Source organism: Barbus barbus (assembly GCF_936440315.1).
Source record: "Barbus barbus genome assembly, chromosome: 24".
NCBI classification, from domain to species: Eukaryota; Metazoa; Chordata; class Actinopteri; order Cypriniformes; family Cyprinidae; genus Barbus; species Barbus barbus.
Window position 1 is genome coordinate 8279454 of NC_136752.1, and position 20295 is coordinate 8299748.

Consider the following 20295-nt stretch of genomic DNA (forward strand, 5'->3'; position numbering starts at 1 on the left):
TACAAGAATACATCTGAAATAATTAGAGGTACAATTAGCATCGCGCTACATTGAAAATGTATGTAATTATTAACGTTTTTGCTCAAAACCCACTTTAAATAATCATCGAGGGCTTGTAATAACTTCCGATTCCGATCTATAATAGGCAGACATGCACTCTTTGCACGTTTTATAATGGACTGATCGCATGTCATGTGCCATAAACATCCTTTATTGTTAAAATAAATACCACAAACTGCATAAAAACGTACAGAAAACCTTCACAATTATAGGTCTATTTGCTTTTATACTTCATGTGTAGAAAAATATTTATCATTTTTTATATACAGAAGGGCAAGAGATACGATTACATGATTGACAGGACTAGATGAACGAGCTTTGACTCATAAACACTCGCGCTGGTGGAAGAAAACATGATTCCGTAGAGAATTAATATGTTATTCTGTATAAAAAACGTGAGAATAGTCTGTTCCTAAATACCAACAATAACAAGAACTCGGCATTCTCTCTTCTCGCTTGTGGAAAAAGTGTTTTTACGCTCGTGCTCAATACAGTCTTCTGAGCTTTTAGCGCCACCGCGTCGACCTTTTGGGTAACAGCAGTTGCTCTGGTCATGTGATGTAATGCTCAAATCTTATTGGACGGCCCGTGTTTTCGATTTGCGAAGCTCAAAAGATTCGTCGGACTGGACGGAAAAAAAACTTTTGCATTTTCGGTGCGCGAATGTTCGTGGTCTATGTGGAAGCATCCATAGGAAGCTGTTGTTTTATTCCCACGCGTCATCGCGTGCAAAATTCGTTTAGCTTTTTCGCGCTCAGTGAGGAAAGGCCTTTACAGCCACAGGCCTAAAGCATAAGCAGATATTTGAATAGTTAGTTATCTCTTCTGTCATAATTAAACAGGGCTTTCAGGTTGCCCGTGCTGAAGCTCCTCCGCATGAGCGCAATCTCGCTTCGAATTGCGAATAGCAAAAATGCATCATAGACAAATGTTTGAATATTATTGCACATAAAAACAGCTGGCGAGATTATGTATATATAGCAACAATAAATGTATGTGTGCTTTCTTAATTTCTCCTACCGACAGCAGAACCGATAACGTCCGATCTTATCGATACTCCGGTCTTTCCTAATTTAGCCCCGAGACCGATTTAATACAGAGTTTCGGTACCCATCCCTACTTATTAGCATGCATATTACTAGAATATTAGCCATTTATTATTATTATTAAGCACATATCAATGCCTTATTTTACATTACCTTATTCTACAACCCTAATCCTACTCAATGCCTAAACTTAACAACTATCTTGCTAACTAACTTCAAAAAGTTCATAAAATACGCAATCCACATGCAAGTCTTTGATCAATGCACATACATACAGCACGACAAACATGGTAAATGGAAACTCAACCGAACTTGCTTGATGTGAGCAAAATACTTATTTTCTTCGCATCAAACAAGTAGCTTCTGTTAACCATATTTGATGTGCTCTACAGTAAGTACATTCATCAATGTTTAAAGGTAAACAAAGCCTAATATTAAATCTGTTCATCATGTAATCAATAGTGTCTCTTCAGAAGACAGATTAAACCACTCGATTTATATGGATTCCTTTTTCAGTGTTTTAATAAAACTTTTGAAGCGTCAAAGTTTTGTGAAATATAGGCTTTCAGTGGAAGTGTAGAAATTTCTCAGGGTTCATTAAAAATATCTTAATTTGTGGTTTAAATATGAACTAAAGTCTTACAGGTGTGGAACGACATTAGGGTGAGAAAATGATAACAGAATTTCCATTTATGTCTAAACTATCTCTTTAAATTAGCGCTAATTTGAGTTGCACTGAAAGAGCGGTCTGGTAGACATGGACAACGGTGAATATTATGAAACTGATTGCAGAATGCCATGATTCACCAATAAGAAGGAAGTTTACTAGAGAGTTGTATAAGTTGAAATGTTATAACACTATTTTCATTTGACGACTTATTTGATGAATAGAGAATATACAGAATTTTTTTTATTAAATTTTAAAATGGTAATTCGACTTGTTTTGAAGAATAATATCAGTTTTTATTTAAATACTCTCAGCGCAGTGCTATTTCAGTCTAGTTAGCACCTGGTTAAGCAGGATTGCGTGTGTTTAGTAAATAAAGTGTGATTGTGCGGTGAAATTCTGTGTGAAAACTGGCACTGTTTAGTAAAGTAGCCCTTTTTATCTGTTGATGTGAAACAGAGCTCAACCTGATCTGGAGCTCTAAAGTGGTTGCCTATTGTTTCCAGATTTTTTAGGTTTTTTTGAGGATGTTGTTTTTTCAGAGGAGGGTCCTTCCAGGCATCCAGTTCACTGACATTCTGTGCCAGCCTTTTCAGGTTTCTCTCGCACTCGACTTTCCACAGGAAATGTTTTGAGGAAGTGAGAGTTGCTGATGTGACAGTTGTGAATGGTATCCTCAGATTACAGCATGGTGCCTAAATGTTACACAACAAAGAATCATGAGAAAGGCCCTCAGACCGTGACCTCAGAGGCCCTGACTGTTTCTGGTTGCGGCACAGCAGGCGAATAAAAACACGCAGGTGTGTTTACAAAGCAGCTCGAAGAAGACCCAGATGAGTGTTGTCAGTAGTATCATTGGTAACTTCCTCAGGTGTGTGACCTAAAAAGTGTTTCCTTTGTTTCTCGGGCTTATCATCTGCTCTGCACTCAGTCCTTAAACCACAAGAATGACTCAAGTTTTCAAGTGATTCACAGTGGATGAGTGAGTTATGGCAATTGGGAAATGGAGCAATATACAGTTGTAATACAAAATTAACCTCCAAGTGTCGGGTGAAATGAGAAATGAAAATGTATTTCTGATTATGAAACTGTATTAAATATTTCATTTCGTTTAGCACAACTACATACAGCATTGATAATAATGATAACTGTTTCTTGAGCAGCAAATCAGCCTATTGGAATGATTTCTTAAGGATCATGGGACACAAGACTGGCGTAATGATGCAGCTTTGCATAACAGGAATGAATTACTTTTTAAAATACATGCACCCTCAGATTCCAGATTTTCAAATAGTCCTATCATCATAAACCATACATCAATGAAAAGCTTATTTATTCAGATGATGAAAAATTGATGACATCATCTTGCACCACACCATTTTTTGTCCAATTAGGTTCTCTCTAGAATGATAATGTCCCTCCCCCAATACCTGAAACTGATTAGCAACTTGCAAATCATGATTTTGCTGTTATATTAAATTTTTAAAAAAAAGGACAGTAGCTTCAATATGTCCCACCTAAACTTCCTGCTTCCAGGAAATACGTCAGCACAGGGAATAAAACTGCACTCATCTGTTGATTTCATCTTTAATGCAAGCTTAAAAAGAAAGAAAATTGCTAACTCCACCAACCCTCTCATTGTTTAGGCCTTCCCTACTTGTTTTCATACCTCATTGCCCCTGCACCCTTAGAGCCCTGGGGACTTTGTTTTTCTCTTTTCCGACTGAGCTCCCACCTAAAGAAAAGCGCTCTGATAGAGAGGCATTGGTGCAAAACTGCTGGTACACAAGGAAGGCAATGGTGCCTGGCTCTTTTGTGCGGTTCAGTAGCTCTGGCAAGGCCACTTCAGTAAAAAAAAAAAAAAAACCCTCAGAAACTCCCTGCTTTTCAGCCATTTACTGAGGAATTTATCCATTAGAGGTAAAGTCATGCGACTTCCTTACGTGAAAGATTTGGGTTAAAGTAAAGAGAACAGAACTGGGCTGGTTTGGGTGACCAGAAAGCTTTGTGTTTGTGTGTCATGGTGCGTCAGTAAGGAACTGCATTCACACAAAGCAGCTGGCAGCAGGATTGTAAACACTAACTCATTCTTAACCACAGGTAACTGGATATCTCTGCAAATGTGCCGGTTTATTGTTATACAAATAAGCCTAGAGTGACGCTTGCTGTTGGTGGATGGTTCACTTGAGACAAAAAAGCATGTCATGAAGTCACAGCAGTCATATTAAGCAGAAGTCACAAAAGCTTTGTTTGTTTACTTATGTTTGGGAGTCTGAATCATTTCCGACATGTGTTTACGCAACAGTTAGCAGACAGTTGCCTCCTTCATCTTGCTACCGTTTCCTCTTTTTGAGTTTGATGAGTAAGTTTTTTACTAAGGTGTCTCATTATGAACATGCCACACCCCAGTGCAGGGTTTCCATATTAGAGGCTGATGACAAAAAGAGTTCTGTAGATTCTCAAGAATCTCTAATAGGCAGTGACGCAGGTTGCCTGCAGACTGTGCTGAGTCTGGTAACTCAATGCTGCTGCTTTCCTACAGGCTGTTTTCCAGGATCCTTTCCTTGCTTTTACGCCCATTGACGTAGCAGCCACATAAATGCCTTTATTTGTTGCCTGGGGGGAAAGAGTTCAGTCATGTGAAAAATTGATATCCAAGTAATATTAGGGTTGTTAATTTAGTCTACTAAATAATAGTAATATATTATAATACATTGTAGATATTTAAAATAATAATATAATATTTAATATAATAAGTAAATAAAACAACTTCAGTGTCTCTGACTTGTACATCAATTTTGTGGTTATTTATTTATTTATTTAAAAATAAAAATGTAAACAGTGGTCTCATTTATTTATTTAAAATATAAAAATGTAATCAAAATAAAGAATACGTTATCTTTTAAAGTCCATTTTTAAATATCTTCATTTGGGCTCTTTGTGTGTTTGTACACTACTGTGCAAAATTTTTGGTCAGTTTTTTAAATGTATTTATTTATTTTTTATAATTCATAGCTATCCAGTAGGGGTTGCATTAAATTTATCAGTAAAGACTTACAGTTTAAAAAATAAATAAATAAATAAATGTTGTTATTTTGAACTTTTATTCATCAAAAAAAGAAAATGAAAAAAAATCAGTTTCCTCAAAAATATGCAATGAAAATGTTTCTTGAGCAGCAAATCAGCATATTAGAATGATTTCTAAAGGATCATGTGACACTGAAGACTGGAGCAATGATGCTAAAAATTCAGCTTTGCATCACAGAAATAAATTATATTTTAAAAAATATATTAACATGAACATGAACAATTTCCTGTCTTTTTGATAGCATAAATGCATCCCTGGTGAGAGACTTCTTCTTTCAAATGTAAAATATTAGCCAAAATTTAGCTTTGACATCACAAAAATAAATACATTTTAAAATATTTTTTTATTATTTAATTTTTATTTGTAATAATATTTCACAGTATCACAGTTTTACTAAATGCAGTATGAATATTCATTAAAAAAAATTTATATAATTATATATTAATATATTATAATACCGAGTCGGGCTGAAACGATTCCTCGAGTAACCCGAGTAATTCCAATACAAAAAATCATGGAGGCAAATTATGTGCTTCGAAGAATCGTTTTGTCCATTCCTAGGGATGCACTGAATTTTCGGCCGCAATAACTCATATTGCACGATCATATCTCTGTATGAATGAATGGCAGAGACGTGCGTTTTCCTTTACCACACACACACACACTGAAGTGCGTGGCACGTGACGCTCGCGGTGATTTCAGGACGGCAACCCATCAAAATAAAAGTCCGGTTTAATTTGAAGACATTGCAGCAGAAATATATTTGTTCATCAGAATGTACATACATCAGGAATGATCACACAACATTTCTTCCATGTTTTAATTTTAATAGTAAATCCCCTTTGTTTGCCAAAAAGTTTAATTTTCAATAATATAAAGATAAATGAAATGAATGTTTTATGCCTTCATTTGAGAACCAGATACACAACACATAATTTCTGAGGAAAAACAAAACATAAGGCTATTTTACGAATAAATGACAATAAAACAACAGGTGAGAAAATAAAACATAACTTTATATTTGTCATTTTCTTTAATCATAGCTATACATATTATAACACCTAAAATATGTTGCGTGTAAAAAGTGTTTGTTTCAGCCAGTTGAGTACATTGTGTGCACATGATCAGGATGGTACCACCCCCACCGCATTTTGAGAAAGGACAAACCGTTGGCAGGACTATACATTATTTGGATAATTAGTCAAAAACAACAACAGTTATGTCCAGTTTTCTTTAAATAAAAGTGTGGTTATTTTATTGGCTTTTTAAATTCCGTGCCATTAAAATTGAGTTAAATTAAAAAGTTACTTTGTATTATTTAATAAAATAAATAATTATTACAAAGCCTTTTCGGTTTCGGTTTTCGACCAAGCACATCCAGAATTCTGAGTTTCGGCCCAGAAATTTCATTTCGGTGCATCCCTACCATTTACTGTAACTGCATACAGAGCACTGTGCTTACTACATGCTCCTTTAAAGGATTACACACACCAGTATGCAGAGAGACATTTAAGAGGGTTCATTCTCCACAAAACTTTAAATTCATGTTGCTGAAAAATGTGTTAAGAAATTGAATGTGTATGGACTGTATGCCCACTAATTTCTGCCTCTTACAAAAGCCACAAAGCCTTCTAAGAAGACAGTAAAGGCTTATGTCATGCCTGAGCTATAGTTAGCCTGAAACTTGAAAGTTAAGTTGCACATTGTTTAGGTTTTATTATTATTATTTTATTACTATTATTTAGATTTATGTCGAGTTTTAGGTTGTACAATGTTTACCTTTTTTGAAGTAATTTGAAATAAATTTTTATATATTTGTATTTGCATTTTGAATGTAATATGGCAATTAACTTTCACAGTTATTAATTATGCAATTTCAGCAATAAAAAATTTAATTTGTCTAAAAAAGGAAACAAATGACTTGTTCATTTAAAGAGACCTGTCTTATTTTCTCTTGTATATTTAGTATTGCTCTTTAGTAAAGAAAAAGTACTTATCCGATTAATCGATTGATTTTTCGGTAGAATAATCGATTACTAAAATATTCGATAGCTACAGCCCTAAATGAGTCCATTGTGCACCTTAGTTATTAGCTATTAAAGTTTGACCTTATATTGATATCGTGGCCTTAAAGTGTCGCTGAGCACTTCCCTTACTCATTCTGAATCTCTTCTTCTTTCTTGTTTTAAGATTGTCATAGCCAAATCACCCGTGGCCCCTTTTGCCATGCTGAGCTACACCGTTCAGAAGGAGGGCATCCGTCTTGAGGGTGAGTGTCCTAGATAGACAGCATACTGACAAAATACTGAACCTCACGAACCCATGCCCATGTAATCGCCTGAAATAATCACAGTATGTCATGCTAAAACATGACACCGATGTTAGGCAGGTAAGTACAGGTTTAAGTACCAGTGGATGTGAAAATTATTCTTAAGAAGCAATCATGATATCACACAGAAACTGTATAGGCGACATTCATTCGGTATATTGAAATGTTTAAGGAATTTTTTGTTGATCTAGGTCATTCTAGCCCATAAACTTTATGTATAATATCGTTTAAGGTTAAGTTTTGTTTTAGTCATGCAAGATTTCAGTTGTTGCAGGCTAATCCAGATTTTAGTAACTGAAAGTGACTACTCAAATCTGATATTTATTTTTTTACTGAGTGTCAGTAATCTGAATCATAAAAAAATACCACGGTTGGTTTGAAAAACGCTAATAGGACAAATACACTCAGTTTTGTGTGCGGTTTTAAACCTTCTGGGTCAGAACTTCTGCCCACTGCATTTTAACGTCCAGGACCTCTGGCTGTCCTGTCAGGACCATTTGTATTCATCCGTGGGCTTCACAGCTTACCTCGCGGCGGTTTGTGTGGATTCCCAACACCACAAAACTTTAATGGGAAACAGGATATCAGAGGGAAAACATAGTGGGAATGTTTTGGCTCTTCGGCAGAGGTTTATGGCGGTGTATGTGTGGTGGACTTTTAACAGCACTTGGAAGAAAATTCAAAAGTAATTCACCTTGATGTACCCGACTTCATTTTGGGGTTTGGAATTGAAGTCGTTTGCTTATGCATTTTTACAGAAAGCTATGATTGATATGAGTGGTATCAGTTCAGCATAATTTAATAACAAAGAATAGTCAAACAGCTCACACTTCCTGTTAATGTCTGTGCCACAGCTGATATGAGCTCACATTCAGGAGCTTGTTCTTGTTTTAGTTGGGTTTTATTAGAGGAAGCAAGTACTAAATTATTCAGTGCTTTTGTTTAGATGTTGTAGATTGAACAAAAAAAAGTTGGCACGAAAATTTCTGAGATGCAACTAACAATTATTTTGATAATGTGTTAATTTTTTAATCATTTTGTTGATTAATTGGATATTCAACATGAAATCAGCTCGCATTTGAAAAGTCAGAGAAAAAAAATAAAAATCTCACCTCAGCGACAGGCGCTAGTCAAACAAGCGTGGAATAATACAGGCGACAAGAAAGTGCAAAATAAACTATGAGCATGCAATGTTGTAGATATGTTGTCAATTAAGTCGTTAAGTTACCAAAAAGGCGATTAAAGCTGCCTTACAAATGTGCATGCAGATAAGTATATATGTTAAGTATATGTTATATAGGAGTCACTTTTAAGAATGTGTGTCAGATCCACGTCTCGTTCAGCAGCGGCAGCTCTTAAAGTAATAGCAGCCAAATAACCAGCTGCTGTGATGTCTGTTCATCAAAGAACAAAAGAAAAAAGAGGAAATCAATAGCTTTAAGGATTCATCTATATTTAATTTAGAATTTAGTGTTTGATAACTTTATTCAATTTCTGTATATTTCCTACTTGCTGAAGGGCACGGGTAGCTAAATATGACATTTATTATAATTATTGTAATAATGTGAACATTTTTAAGTTCACTTAAACAAAACGCAATTTTTTTAAGTCTAATAAATGTTAAAATTGATAGCTCTCAATTATAATGCAGTGTTGAATGGCGAAAGTCAATGGTTAAATATTAGGGAAATGTTTTCAAAGTCTTTTATGCTCACCAAGGCTGCATTTACTTGATCAAAAATACAGTAAAAACAACAATACTGTGAAATATTAATGCAATTAAAATGTATTTTGCTTTTATTTTGATATATTTTCAAATGTCATTTCTGTGAGGGCAAAGTGTCACATGATCCTTCAAAATACATTTATTTAACAGCTGCGCTGCATAAGTTTGTAGAAACGTTGATACAGTATTTTACTGTACTTTGATTACAGTAAAAAAAAAATACAATCAAAAATATCAATCAATCGGTATGTACCCCAGACATTTGGGTTATTATTTTAAATAAGTACATTAAAAATCCTTTGTTATGTAATTTATAGGCTACAAATGTGCTTACATCAATAATTACATATAATACGTATAGTACATATAACATATAGGTGTGCAATATTTAACAAATATTATCCAATATTATGGTAGTACATTCACCTAAAGGATGAATAAGTGAAAGTGTAATGTAATATTATTTAGAATTTGCTTACTACACCTAACTTAATAATTTTTCCTTCGATTTCTGGCCCAATGTGTCCTGAATTTTCAGTTTTGGCCAAGAATTTTGACTTTGATGCATAACAATTCTCTATTTCTGTATTTTGCTGACAACTTCTCTATGAAGTGTTTGTGTGTCAGAGAGTGAGAGAGTCTTATGTGTGTCCAGTTCAATCCCGCTATTGAATAGTTTTGCTGTGGTCTGGCTCTCTGCATCAGTTGTGTTAATCAGTCTCTCTCTCTCTCTCTCTCTCAACAAGTGCATCGTTGATGTGTGGCGCGCAAGGCCTGCCAGCTTCAAATAAAGCCCCTGTATGAGAAGGGCCTTTGAAACACTATTCACACACTTCTCTCTGAGCTCTTTACACATTGTCCTCAAGTCAATCGCACACGCATACACTAATGCTTCCTGCCAATATCTGATCCCAACACATCTCTGTACTTCACTATAATCCAGAAATAATTATGGTTGGTTACTGGTGTATGGGTGACACCACACATGCTATTGCAAATAAGTGAAATAATAGAAACCTCAACTTCCTCCAATATTAAATATTATTTTTTTTTTTAATTATGTGGGTTGCATTCTTGTATTCAAAACAGCTGGATGGAGTGGAACAGATTTTTAAGTTATGTTTACTGTTTTCATCATGACACAACAAGATGTCTCTCATTTTGAATGATGGAAAAGCATGCGCTGGAATAAATATTTGTCCCTTAACCTTTGAATGTTTACTATGACATACTGTACCATACCAGTCAATGCGGCCTCATCTCGATAAATGATCTCATTATTTTTAACTCATTCTGTATTGCTCTCATCCCTCTAGTTGCATAACTTCCTTTTCCATAAGTGTCATGAGACATTTTTATGTGATTTTGCAGGAAGTTGTGAGATGGTTAGTTAATCTCAGCATTTAAACTTTCCAATAGGCCTAAAGTTAAAGTTCCTGGCAAGAAACAAAACCACGGGCCTTCTTACATCAGTCTTTGTCAAAAAAATGAGAAGACAAACAATTTTCACCATCTGTCATATTTCACATAGTGTTGAAATATTTGCAGTCAGTAAGTTTTTTTTCTTTTTTTTTTCTTCAGAAATCATTCTGATATGTTTCAACATTTATTCCCACATATCAGAATGATTTCTAAAGGACACTGAAGACTGGATTAATGATGCTAAAAATTCATCTTTAGGAAAAATTACATTTTAAAATATATTAAGATTTTGAATTGGAATAATATTCTACAATATTACTGTTCTTACTGTAGTAATTATTGTGCTGTAGTTATTATTATTCAAATAAATGCAGTTTTGGTGAGCTTCTTTTTTGCATTTAAAGTATTAAACATATTTCTGACCCCAAACATTTGAACGGTAGTGTAATTTTTTTTTCCTTTATTCTTTCATGTTTTACTTTGTTTGGGTTCATTGCAAGGTGTAGACTGTGTGTAAATAAGCAATTTATAAGTCATATTTATAAGTCATTTATTTGTTAACTAAGGAAAAAATATGATATGCAGTTGGTCCATACAAATGATTATGCATTTATGTAAATTCTATTAATGAAAACAAATTGATTGTAATATTAGGATAAATAATTGATAATTGTCGTCATAATCATGCAGTGCTAATACAAGGCAGAATGGAGAGGAGAGAAAGGAACAAAAGAGATATTACCCAAGATTTCAAATGTCTGGGCTTTCACTTATGGATACAGGATTGTTTAAAAGCCTGCTGGGACTCACCATGGAGCACATATGGAACATGCTGTTACTGCAGAATAGAAAAGCTGGACAGCACTGTGTGTGTTTGTGTCTGCCTGTCTATCTGTCTGTCTGTCTCCATATGGTCCCCTTTTCATCTCACCATGAGCGAGAAGTGACTCAAACCTGCTTACAGTAAACGCCGTAGCACCAGATGATAGGAGCATGCTGACATTAATCATGAATATGTCTCTCAGTCTTACTCAGCACACGCTGATTCATTTAACTGAGCTTAGAGCTTCATGCCTAAATAAATATCAGGAGCATTCATTTAATAACTCAGCACATATGAGCTCTAAAGACTCTCAAAACACCTATATCAATGTGTTAGTAAAGGTGTGTGCAAATGTATCACCATGAATAATGCAGGTCATAATGCTGATAGTAATACAATGTATAGTACTATACACATATTCTTAAAAGAACAAAAGGTAAGAACAAACTTATGCCTCATATGTCTTATCAACTAATCACAAACGAGCCTTTTCATAATGGTAACAGATTTGCCACTGCAACTCTTGAGCTTTATTTATCTAACAAAGCCTAACTAGTTCAGGGTCTACCCTTAAGTCTAAAGTATATAGAAATCTTTGTTTGAATGAGGTCAGTGGGAAGTGGGCTGAGAAAGATGCATGTGTGAAATAGTGCTAAAGATTTTTGCTTTAAAGCTAATTTTTTAAAATTTTTTTGCAGTGTTGGATCAGTTACTACAGACTCGAGTCAGAGATATTACTCAAACAAAATGAGGTGAGGTATTTTATTACCATTTCCACTGTATGAATTTCTGAATTGTTATCCAGTCTGAGGGATTGTAAAACATATTTCTGCAATGGGGCTTCTTGATTTTAATGCCGTTCGCTTCCTCCTTTGTTACTTGCGGATTATCATAGTTTGCTTTTTATTAATGTTTTCAAAGTAAGAACTAAGCATGTGCATAAGAAGAATTCTACAAAGGAATCCAGTATATTTCAATCAAAAGTTGTGCTTGCATCCAGCTAAGGCCCAAGGCCAAGTCATTAGAGAATGACTTGTGTATTGGTTTAGTACTGTAACAGTTCTCTGGTAGAATTGCCATTTGGCAAAGAGGACATGTTGTGGTGTACCACTCATGTCTTGCCGGGAAACTTGAACTAGTCATTTGAATATATGAGTACAGCGTTCTGTACAACATGATGATGAATGTTGTGCAACTTGCTGAAGTTGATCTTTTTTTGAAGTCCAGCTTGGTCTCATTCTTATCAAATTGAAATGATTGAATATCTAAAACAGATGGTATAGCCTACAAAGGAAGTTTTATGGACAAACTTTCTGTAGCCTATTTGGAAGAAACTCGTGTGCAAATCTTATTGAGGCGTGCTAGATTTCCTGTATGTTCATTGCCAGTGGCATAACCCGGTCAATCCATGAGATGGATATGAATGTAGCTTTTCTTTGTGGCAGCACTACTGGGTATCATGTGGCAATCCACCACCACAGAGACTGACCCTGGCACCCCTTCTAAATCCATGCGGATTGTCTTTAAATGGCTTATTATTATTGGGCAGCACCACCAGGACATTTAGAAATGGTTCCCATGGACTATTTCATGGACCATCAACACCTGCTCTTTGTGTTGAAGGCAATCCTGTTCATTTGTAAATAAACAGCCAAGAGACATCTTCTGAAATGGACTGCTATATCAGCTCCCTCAACCTGGAGCAGGTTTCCTTAGCATTAGCTTTCCTCCACTCCAATTTTAAAATTGACTAGCCAATGTTAAAGTACACACGCGAAAAGTACACACGTTTAAAAATCAGGTGGTACAGAACGAGCGTACTATTCTGGTAATGAAATTTGCGTCACGCACACTGTATGCCGAGAACCCTCGCATATATTCTGGGCTTAATCCGAGTGGGGCATCACAGGCTGGAAGTCCTCACCTAGAGCCTTAGCAATACTTTGCACAGGTTTTAATGATGTGTGAAGCCTTCTTCCAAACTACCCTGATTAAAAATAAATAAGTAAATATCTTGACGATCATGTCCTTGAGGTTTAGTATTTGAAGTAGTACCTGAATTCTATGATGAAAATAAAGCTCCTTATGCTCAAAGCGTGATTCAGGGTAGGTTGCAGTGTGAGCCTGCGATAAACTGGGGTTGTCATGAGGTTAGTCATACACCGCTCTGTACCTAAGAGATGAGTGTTGGTGTATATGCACTTTAATGATTAACCTTTACACCAGTGTTAGTGAGGTCACAGATGGCAGCTTCTGGTGTCGGTCAGAACACAACAGCTGCTTCTAGGGATTAGCTGTCTATTTCTCCCTTTTAGATATCTCTCTCTCATTCTGTTTCTCACTATCTCAACACATGTCCTCATAATTTTGCCCAAAGTTTAGTTTTGGATTGCCTTCTAATATACAGCATTGCTCAGGTAAAATTGTATGTGCACCTCTCAGCCCTCATTCTGTAAACATGAATTGTACTGTACCCTCTCTATACCAGATTCACAGCCCTTTGCTCTTGGTATGATGTTGCATTTGAATATTGCACTCTAGCTGAACTCTTAGCAAATAGCTGATTCGAAACATCTAAACAGTGCTATTCATTGTATATAATTGTTTCTCTTGACCTGTTGCTCAGAGCAAAGATTTACGTTTTTTAAGCTTTGTTCAGCAGGAGCTAAGTGGTTCCGTTGATGTGATGTAGCTCACTTATGGTGTGTTCACACCAAACGCGAATATGCGCATTGCATCACTCGCTCTAGATTACTCGCAGGATGTTTTTCGCGTAACGCGCGCAAATAAAAACATTGTGCGAACAACAATGGTGGAGATAACTACGATCAATGCTTTGTCCCAAATACACCGGAAAGCCAAACACAGACGTGTCTTGAGTTCACAGCACCATCCAGAGGCGAATGAATATTAATCCTCCTTTAATGTGTATTACATTTTACTACTGTATAAACACTGACATTATTTTTCTTATTGATAGCAGCATCTCTGTAGCCATGCTAATAAAATAAAACTACCGCTACAACTGATTTTAATTGTTTTCTATCCTCCAGATACCGATATCATAAATTTCAGGGTGCCTAGACTACGACAATAACGCTCTCTTCCATTTTCTGGTACAACCGGATGTGTCAATAAGCTCTTCGCTGATTGGCTTGCACAAGAATGCGTCATGCGAATTTTCCGCTCGTTGAAATTTTTCAACTTGCTCGAAAGACACAATTGAAGTGAATATCGTGTGTTTGAGTCAAATGCTATTCGAGCGAATAATTAAATTTGCCTTTAGTGTGAACACACCATTACAGCTCTGAATTTAATTATTTAAAATTGTAATAAAGTTTATTATTGTTATTATTATTACTAATTAATTCTGTTGTCTAAATAAAAATAAAAAACACAAATGCTATATGTTTAGGAATCACAAAATTGTGTAGTGTAGTTTATTCTTGTGATTCTTGCTAAATTTTCTGCAGGCATCGCTCCAGCTGCACTAAGACTTGGCCTCGCTGAAAAAAGTTATGTTTCCAAAGAAGTTGAACTTAGCTGTACTGGCACAGCTAAAACAGTGGGACTTTATAATTGTCCTTAGCCCCGCCTATGCTCTATTAGGTTCTGTTGGAAAATTGTTATGTAATACATCTAAATGACAGTAGTGTTGGTCCAACCTCATTGGATTGTGGTTAGACTGACAGAACTTTCTTTCCGTAATGGGCAGGGAAAGGCAGATCTGGGATAATGCTGCTCCAGTTTCTACACTACAGCTTAAGACTGTGCCTTTAATGAGAGGGGTAACAGGCCTAGATGGCTGGAGGCAAAAGGAAGCCTTTGGGAACGGCAATATCCTCTTGGAATTAAATTGCCAAGTTCAGCTTTGATCCTTTGGAGAGGAGATTTTATTTAGTCCAGCATTGGTTTTGCCCATCCACCCACCCACCCTCCCTCTCTCTCTCTCAACTGCTCCTGTTTTTTTATTCCCAGCAACTGGGTAGAGAGCGGTGCAGTTGTTGAAGAGGGGAGTGTATAAGAATATATGGATAGGTGGCTCGAGAATGAGTAGGCTACTATATTTGTGGCCTCAGGGAGTGGTCAACCCCAATGATGTGCTGCTCTCTCTTCATTATCTCATTTTCCCTCTCTCTGTGTTAGGTGTAAACACACAGAATCATAGAGGGAGCTAGGGTGGGCCCGTCAAAATAGGGGTTGTCTTCTGTAGCTGACAGATCTGTGTGTGGTCTTCCAGGATTTGGGAAACAGACCTAATCAAAGAGGTCAGTAACCATGACCATCAAGCGTGGATCAACAAATCAAGCTTTGCCCAAGACACTCTGCAAGACTGTCTGCAGAAATTACTTATGCTTTCTATGCAGATCGGATGTTGTTACCTAAAATTAGATCATTCAGAACAATTTCCATTATCAGGCCGAACGGGTGCTGTTTTTGAAAAAACCCTTCTTACTCCCAACTCGTTTGGTCAAGAAGCCTTGGAGTCACTTTTTAATGCAGGGTACTCTGTTGGCTTTCATTTGTTTGCCTTATGTGTCAGATCAGGACTCATTTATTCTTTGTATGCATTTGTAAAACTAGAAAAGGTTTTGCAGTATATACATTTATACTTTATAAATTATAGATATTTTGGACCACCTAACCTCACCCCCGCACTTAACCTACCCACTTCTCAACAACGGCTGCATATTGACGCCAAAGGTTTCTTATTGAAGCAATGGAGTAATCTGCACTTCAGAAAATTATGCTAAAGGGGTACCCTGCGCATTAAAAAGAGACACCAAAGGGACCTGACCAAGCATCAAAATGTGACAAGTTGTCAGTGCCGATACCCTTTTGGGCAGTGCACCGACATACAGCATGCTTCGGGTGTCCCAAGTTTGAGCCCTGGATTTCATGATGCCGTCCCCCTCTTTCTCTCCCACTTTGCTTCCTGTCTACTCACTATCCGATCGTAATAAAGGCAAAAATTACAATTAAAAAAAAAATTAATTACTTACAAAAATGCGACGAGTTGGGAGTGAGAATGTGTTGTTTCTGAATGTTGTCATTCTGTACTGTTCCAGGATGTTTGTTATGGCTGTATTTATTTTATTTATTAATTTTGTATTATAGAGCTTTAAAGTCAGGTTTAAAATTAGTGGTTGACCGATATATCGCCAAGACCAATATATCGGCCGATATTTGGCATTTTTCAAATATCGGCATCGGTTGATAAGTTTTTCTGTTTGGCCAATGTGTTCAAGGCGGGACTTTTATTTTGACGGTGCTGAGAGCAGCAGCGCTTGAGCACACAGTGCTCACATTCTCCCTCTTGTTCGCTGTTGTCATTCTGTCTAATACGGATAGAAGTCTGTCAAATAATCAGATAGAACTGTTAAACAAAGGAATTAATGTATACAAAAAGTATTATAACGATTGCTTTTATATTATTAGTAATAGAAAGGCAAACATTATAATACTTTCTTGTTTACCGCCAGTACTAAGCAAATACGCATTTATATAATTTAAACAAATCTTTGAATGACTAATGAACATTTAATTTCACAAATCTTGCAAACTTAGTCGAATCCAGCTGTGTGATCTTGTGAAGTGTGCATTTTTGTCCATGTGAAGTGTGCATTTTTATATTTTATGATCGCGTGCGCGCTGCGTGACGGTCGGTCTGTGCGAATTGAATGCTTTAAACTTTAAACTCGTGATTTCAAATTATGCTGCGCTTTATGCATTTGCTCACTGTCATATTCATGTCATTTTCACTGTGTGCTGTATGTAAAATGAGTGTTACCTTGGCTTTATTTGAACAATATGATTCCCAATGCACACAATCTTCCCAGAATACGGAGTGCCCTATTGGTTACAGTGTTTACTTCCATTTGAATTATATTTTTATTAAATATGTATTTATTTGTGAAAAATACTTTGTCTTCTGAAGTATGTTTATTTTACACATTTATTTTATAATCCATTGTCAATGATTTCAAATTTCTTAAATATTAATAATAAAAAACAATTATATCGGCTGTCAGCCCTCCTGTTTTCCAAGATATCGGCATTGGCTGCCAAAAAAACAATATCGGTCGACCACTAATTAAAATGTATTTGACCAATTCAGAGTCGCCACATCACTATTTCACCAAACACTTTCACCAAAGGCTTTCCTGTACTGATTGTGGTTGGCTAACCCTGCTGAGAAATCTGAGCATGAAATAGTTTGTATTTGCGCTGTACTGAACGGCTTTCTAATGAAAATGGTGCTATTATTCATCAAGCTTAGAACTGTTTGGCCTGATGGTGAAAAAGCATTTTAGTTTATGCTTAATTGTTGGTTAAATATAAAATATTGTTTTAAATGTACTATGATCTTAATACAAATACACTAAGTATATTTATTATTAGCTTATTACCTTGTTTATACAAGTTTTCTTTCTTCCTTCATAGTTTTATATTTATCAAAAAATCTCCAGAAAGAAATTTTGCAACCACATTCTCAAAAATCTTCCCTTTTTTACAGACCAACCAAAAATTGTGTCCTCCAGGTAAATTTCATAAAGTTCTTCCCTAAACATGCTTTGGCATGTTTTGAGTTGTTCTAACAAATTTCCTCATTAAATACTTCTAGTTTCAGATGAAATGCGTGTGAAGTTTCACCTCAGATCTGCCTTTGTGAACCTAAAGAATATCCAGTGCTGGGAATCCCCAGTGTAATCGCTTCAGGCCGAATTAGTCTGGATTTAGAGCAGTCTGACGCCGCAAAACACTAAGCAAAGTCAATGAATGACTGTAAAGCAATCACCAGGAACTACAGAATCTGTAGTTGGTTCTTTTGGCAAGGTCATAACTAAACTGTTTTACTTGCATAACATTCACTTACTGGATAATTATAAAGGAAAATATTTCAGGTTCAAGGCCAGTTGATGCGAGCCGATGGACAGTGAAGGGTTAAGTGTGTTTCCTGCAGGAGAATAAATTAAATGCGGCCATAATCACATTGCAGGAATGCAGTCAGTGTACTCTTGTGAAACACCCCCTAAGCCCTGGCTCTGCTCCACTCTCTCAGCGCCTCACACAAAGATGGCTTTGTTCTCTCCCCCTCTCCCTTTTCTCTTTCTCTTTCTCGACTTCTCATTTCTTTGCCTCCTTCTAACTCTCATTTGCACTCCTCTATCCCAGTTTTACTTTCCCTCTCTCAGTCATTCAGCGTTCCTCTTTTCCACTTTTACTTTCTCTCTTTTTCATGGATTCTGGGTTATTCCCATACCTTCCCCTACTTTTATTTTGTTTGGAAGATCATATTTCTGGACTGCCATGTTTAATTTTGTTCATGTTGTGTAATTGCTTGTTTTCTCTAGAAGAAAATCTGTATGATTTATAAAGAAAATAAGTTGCTGAAAGCAGCAACACAAGAAATCATCCTGTTTTACATTGCCCAACCAAACCCTAAAACCTCACACAGCCCCATATCATGCTGAAACTTTGGAAAACAATACCTATAATGTGCTATTTGTGTTTCTCATATGGAATAATTAAAAATATCAATAGGTTATCAAATAAACATTAATGCAAAATTGTGTTTTGCATTATACTGATGACCAACTTAGAACAAACCTGTTTGCAAAACCTTGAGAAGCTAGAACCTGACCAAATGTTCCCCAAGCTTATGTTAGAGAGTCATTGGAGGAATTGTCCTGCTGAGAGGCGGTTCATTTTCGGTTAGTTATTTACCCAGGTGTTGGGTAATTTCTGGAAATTTGTTCCTCCTTGCCTGATCAATTGGTGAAAAGACGGGTTTTCTTCTAGGAACCGTCATCTGCTCACATCCCGGACTGCAGCTGCTGCTCTGTATTCCAGCCACACGTGCATCTATGTGAATATGGAAGTACCAAACGAAAGTCTCTGCATTGGCCATGTTGCCCTTAAGATTCATTCGTTTCACCAGGTGCTGGTGCTTTACCAGTGCTCATTGAGTGTATGTGAGTGAGTGTGTGTGTGTGTGTGTGTGTGCACAAGCACATGTGCAGATTTTTGTCTGACTTGTGTGTCCATGTCATTGTTGAACAGAAACCCCCTTCTATTTAAGTGCTAAACAAAATGACTCACCCTGTCACAGCTGCAAATGTCGTACTCCCAGGACTCAGTGTTCCTCTTTCGGCAGAGGGCATTGCATACATGGGTACCAAAACTCCTGAAAGTAAAACTGGCTGTGCAGTAACTTTCAGTCAAACCCAGACAGAGCCCTGTCAGTTGGATTCGTCTTCCTGAGCCCTGAGGCCAAGCCTATAAAGAATGAGGTTAAGTTGAGCTACATGAACTACCTTGACCCTACATCCAATGAAAAACAAGCCTGCAAACAATGGTGTTTACTGTCAATGGTGGTTATCATCCAGTTCATTAAATTTATATTGAGATTATGTAAGGGCAATTACACAACTGCAATCCCCCTTTCTGTTCTTCATATTTTGGCTCTGTTGAAAAGCCGCAGTGTCCTCAAATCTCCACAGAGGAAATGGAGCATTTCTGAATCAGAACATTTTTGCTGATGTCCCCAGCCTTGGCTCACAAAGGACAAAACAAGGCTCTTATTAAACTGCACCTTTGCCAGGCCAAATGGAGGATTTGCGAGTTCAGTTGGATCTGCAGGAACAACAAGGGAACAACGAAACTCTTCATCCTATCAGAAAAGCATGGCAGAGGATCCTGGTCCTACGGCCTGTTTTCAACTTATTTGAAGCCTGTGCAACATGAAAGTACCATTTTTTTACCCAGCGTGTCTAAGCTGAAGCCTCACATTATTTTCACACAGATAAACTTGAAACAAAAGGCCTTGACTGACTCAATGTTTCCAGCAGGGTGAGGAGTAGAGGGATTTTACAGAGCTGTACCATGTGTCTTGGCCAGTACCACACTGACTCATTATTAGCAATCAGTGTTGGATCTGGATGCCTTTAGCTGCTGTGGTTCTGTGCTCCCATGATTGTGAGATGTTTTTCGAGTTGCTCATCTCTGTAATTTAGCAATTCGGTTTGATTATTGTGGGGGTTTTGTTTCGACCGAACCCAGAATAGCTCAGGGGTTTACTAATCATTTCTGTTTAATAAGACATGCTACTCAAGTGCAAAAACAGATTCTGA

At 36.6% G+C, this 20295-nt stretch overlaps 1 protein-coding gene across 7 annotated transcripts in view; it reads left to right on the forward strand.

Annotated features, from left to right (window-relative positions):
• Positions 1 to 20295, forward strand: part of LOC306844234 (DNA repair protein RAD51 homolog 2-like) — a 44900-nt gene that overhangs the window by 16392 nt on the left and 8213 nt on the right. For 4 of the 7 annotated variants that reach the window (XR_013781899.1, XR_013781901.1, XR_013781902.1 and 1 more), the window contains 2 exons: positions 7052 to 7130; positions 11860 to 11913. The exons of 1 other annotated variant lie outside the window; for it this stretch is intronic. Coding sequence is in view for 2 of the 6 variants with exons in the window: in XM_079376207.1 (XP_079232333.1) it covers positions 7052 to 7130; positions 11860 to 11912 (132 nt within the window). In the remaining 4 variants the exon portion in view is untranslated. The remainder of the gene's footprint in view (positions 1 to 7051; positions 7131 to 11859; positions 11914 to 20295) is intronic. 2 more of the 7 variants (XR_013781900.1, XM_079376206.1) reach the window with 1 other exon arrangement.